This window comes from Lolium rigidum, chromosome 4 (genome assembly GCF_022539505.1).
Source record: "Lolium rigidum isolate FL_2022 chromosome 4, APGP_CSIRO_Lrig_0.1, whole genome shotgun sequence".
Classification (NCBI taxonomy): Eukaryota; Viridiplantae; Streptophyta; class Magnoliopsida; order Poales; family Poaceae; genus Lolium; species Lolium rigidum.
Genome location: NC_061511.1, coordinates 113,269,026 through 113,273,490, shown reverse-complemented (window position 1 = coordinate 113,273,490; position 4,465 = coordinate 113,269,026). Strand labels below are relative to the sequence as shown.

The window sequence follows — 4,465 nt, the reverse complement described above, 5'->3', positions numbered from 1 at the left end:
TGCATTTGTTTTTCTTTCGAAATGTGCACTTGTTAATATGTAATGCACTTGTGAATTATTGATATATGCACGAATATATGATGCTAAAATTTTGATCTTTTTAATATTTACCAAAACCCCTATATATATAGCCTTTCGTAGCTTCTAAGATCGCCGGCGCTATAGGCTATAGCCCGCTATTTTTAACCATGGTTTAGATGGAGCACTATATATACTCGCTTAAAGTTTTCTCGAGCTATGGTGTGATAGTCGGCAATTAGAATGTTTAAGCTACAATTTTCGACTTCCTAAAATTTGCTATGAACTCCTGACGTTTTTCATCAGGTGCACACTCGAAATATTCTAACGAATAGTTCCTTTCGGAGCGAGAAGAACCTTTCACTTGAATGTAGGGGTATTTATGGTCTCAACATTTACTTATGCCTAGAAACAACACTTTGCACTTAGATCTCCAGCAACGATGCTATAAAATAGCTTGATGGCCTACAAGAACATGGATTCGTGAGAGCATAAATTTGTGAAAGTATTTTCCTAGTTGTTATATCAATCTCAATGAAGAGCATCGGCAAGTGTTTATGATGGAACTTTCTGTCGCACACGAGGTGACACTACTATTGAGTGAATTGACTACAAATGTTGGGGGTGAAAGTGGTGAGGGAAAATAAATTATCGAAATGAGTGTTAAACCTAGTTAGAAAGTAAATAACATAAAAAAGTAACAGAGTGTTTGAAGTTTCCTGTAGACGAAAGATTCGGTTCATATTGATAAAGAGTGTGCCAAATAATAGTTGATAAAATAAATACAGTATTTGATTGTAACTTTTTATATTAGATTAATTATAGGTATGCGAGCAATCTTTAATCGATGTCCTCCATGCTGATACTATTGTCCTATCAGCTGGATACTGCGTTCTGGTCTCGTATAGAAGTGTCACCACGACAGGTCATCGCTCTTCTCTACTATTCTCTTCGTCTAACAGAATTCTTGCTGTACTATTCTCGCTGTTTTTCATGAGACCGAGCTTGTCCGTGAATGCCTAAGCGCGGCTCTCTCTCCGTGGCCCTGATCTGTTCCCTTCCGACAAGCGCGGCCGGAACGTAGGTAGGAGCCCCCCTGCGACACGGCTGGAGTGCCGCCCATCTGCCCATAAATACCATACTTGATCACTCATCGTCCGTCACACAATTCAAAAGCGTTCACAGCAGTAACACAAAAGAACCAACCAACAATCGACGATGGCTTCCTCAAGCAGGATGCTCGCTGTGGCCGCGCTGGCGGCGTTGTTCGTCGGCGCGATGTGCGCTGCCCCCGTGGAGTTCACGGTGGAGAAGGGCTCTGACGAGAAGAACCTCGCGCTGTCCATCAAGTACAACAAGGAGGGCGACTCGATGGCGGAGGTGGAGCTCAAGGAGCACGGCTCCAACGAGTGGCTGGCCCTAAAGAAGAACGGTGACGGCGTGTGGGAGATCAAGAGCGACAAGCCGCTCAAGGGGCCATTCAACTTCCGCTTCGTATCCGAGAAAGGGATGAGGAATGTGTTCGACGACGTCGTGCCCGCGGACTTCAAGGTCGGCACCACCTACAAGCCCGAGGAGTAGAGCAACCCACCATGGAGTGTCGGTTGTCATTGGAAGTTTTTTATTTTTCTCGCGCAATTTATGTGAGTTACACCTGAGCGATGGATATATAGAAGTTAATTATATTTACTGTGAGTATGTTACAGGTAAGTAAGTGTTTGGAATATTTCCTCCAATTTTTTTTAAATATGCAAGATCGGTTAAGTACAGATTATTGGATTGGCGGCTTGTAAATTTTGGTCTTAGTTCGGGTCGAAAACCGAACATAAAGTTGATATAGGTTTCTATATAAAAATAAAATAGAGAGGAAAATCAGAAAAGGCATTTTTCGAAGAAGGAATGGAACAAAATTTTCTAAACGTAAAAGAGAAATGAAACAGTGGATCCAATTCGGGCAGAAACGACATGGGAATTCGCAAAAACAAGTATGAAAAATTGCTTCAAACAAAACTCATCTAGGCCGGCGTGCTGCTTCGAGTCGGTGATTCCCTTTGCTGCTCCCTCCCATCCTAAACGCGTATGTTTCGTAAGATAATTTTGTATTGGGATTGTAAGTGTCTTAGTGCCTTGTGAAACTATTTATGTGGACTTTTGTGCTTGTCAAAGTGTTCAACTATGTGTGCTACTTTATATTCAATTGTCACTTGTCGAAGTTGTGAGATATTCCCTATACCTGGTTTCATATTTTTTATGTGTGTGTTTCGGTGTATGGACCAAGGTATTATACTGCTATTGTGTCGCTAAAAGTCCCATTTTTAATTGTATATATCACCTATCAGTTCCATATATATTCATGTCCGATGATTTCTGCTTCATATTTGTTTCCAGGGTTGGGGATTTCGTTTCAGCTTCCAGTGGGACAAGCTAAAACAAATACGATAAATTAAGTTTCTTTGGGTATTATTTGAATACCGTCCAATAATTATGGTGAGCCTAATTGTGTAGAGAACATATATACATTATTCTTTTTGTATTAGCAATATGTGAAATTTGTTTTAATATAATCTTCCTTTGAAAAAAATAGGTAGGAAAGTTATATTCATATTAGATTGTTCAGTTGAATTACTATCTTTCTGGAGTATGATCAGCTGTATAAACACAATGACACGATTATGTTTTTTCTAGGTGTTGTAATTTAGGTAATTATTGGACTTTAGTGATTAACTAGGAAAATTGCTCGTGCGTTGCAACGGATAAAAATATATCCCATGTGGATCTAGTAACGTGACTGAGTGGTGCCTCCATGACATCAAGCTCGTACTGGCCTCCATATCCTACCGGTTGATGAAGTGGACATCGCACTTAGTGCGTGACCTCGGCATGTGGTCGGTTGATCCAAACCCTCGCTGCATAAATTTGTGACCAGCGGTCCATAAATGACATGTCGACGAAGATGAGACAAATTCCACGACCGACAACTTTGCATTTTTTAGACTTTTTTCCGGAAAATTTGAAAGTTGCCATTCAAAGCATAGGTTCCGAAATCAGTAGCATAGATCTTGTCGCGCCGGAGCCAAAATTAGCACGTTCACGTGGTACATAATCTGAATATTATAACTACTCGGAGTACATTAGTTGGTATAGAATCTTTATTTGTTTTCAACAGAAATCAATTGCTTGCGCTAGCATGTGGTAAAGAGCGGCCTAGTGAGGCGACCGCCAGACGTGGGGTGGAGCGGGCCGGCAAGGGGCGGCGGCCCACTGCGGGGCAAAGCAGCACCTGGCTGGGCGCAGGAGCTGGGTCGTGCGGTGATGGGCCGGACATGCTGGGACGGCCCACCCGCGGGGAGAGAGGCTGGTGGGGGAAGAAGGGAGCTAAGGCTGTTGGGTGGAGAAGGTGGGTCGGTAGTACCGGCCCGATACCGGCGAGGTACCGTATGGGCTACGGTACTACTGGCCCGATACCGGTCTGGTACCGCTTGGAACCAGTGGGCTCGGAAGGCAGATGCGGTACTGGGCCGGTACCTCCAGCAGTGGTACCGCCCGGCGCAAAAACGTTTCCTTTTTCTTTTTTCAAATAGAAGAAATACTAAAAAGGCAATAAGTTGAGCAAGACAACTTCGATTGAGGTGAAACCTATTTTTCTGGAAAGAGGGCGACAAGAGCTACCTTCTCAGAAGGTGAAAACATGCAAAAGAGTGGATGATGATTTTTTTATGGTCATAGAGGTGTAACCTCTCAATATGGTAAATCGGGAAAATCATCACCCTCGAACATGCAACATGCGATGCATCCGGAATCCGCTTCCGATGAGCTAGAGCTTGTCATGGGAATGACCACAAGATCTAAAACATCTCATGGATAAGAACCAAGAACAACCAAGAAACACGATGCAATGCATGCAAGGTTTGAGCTCTCTCCGATGATACGACCCACTATCCTATCGAGCACAAACCTTATCCTTGTACGTTCCTCTCGAGCCGGCAAGCTCTGTCTTCATCCTCTTCAACCTTGTACATGCCACCATCTTCTTCTAACATACACGCCACCATCTTAATCCATCTTCTACGCGCGCCACCATCTTCATCTCTTCTACACCGTCTTCATCCCTCTTCACCTTCTACACTGTCTTGATCTCTCTTCGACATCGTCTTCATCCGTATTCTTCATTGTACTCGATCTTCTCAGATTGCAACCTTGAGACCAACACATGGCTATGGACACGATCTAAGATAGATTCTCAATACAACTGTTAGTCCATAGGGATTGTCATCAATTAACGAAACCACACATGGGGGTTACATGTTCTTTCATCTTCTCTATATCTTCATCTCCCTTCTGGGTTTCTCTTATTCTATCCATCAGTATAGGTTGCACTATCAGTGACGCTACAAAGCCTTCCGGTACTACTTCCAAACTAAGGTCCTTCAATCCCTTACATAGATCT

The 4,465-nt window shown here is 43.1% G+C and overlaps 1 protein-coding gene across 1 annotated transcript; it reads left to right on the top strand.

Moving 5' to 3' along the window:
* Positions 1 to 1,236: 1,236 nt before the first annotated feature.
* LOC124705744 (pollen allergen Lol p 2-A) lies at positions 1,237 to 1,599 on the top strand. Its single transcript, XM_047237449.1, has one exon. The coding sequence runs from the start codon at positions 1,237 to 1,239 to the stop codon at positions 1,597 to 1,599; it is 363 nt and encodes a 120-aa protein (XP_047093405.1).
* Positions 1,600 to 4,465: the final 2,866 nt, after the last annotated feature.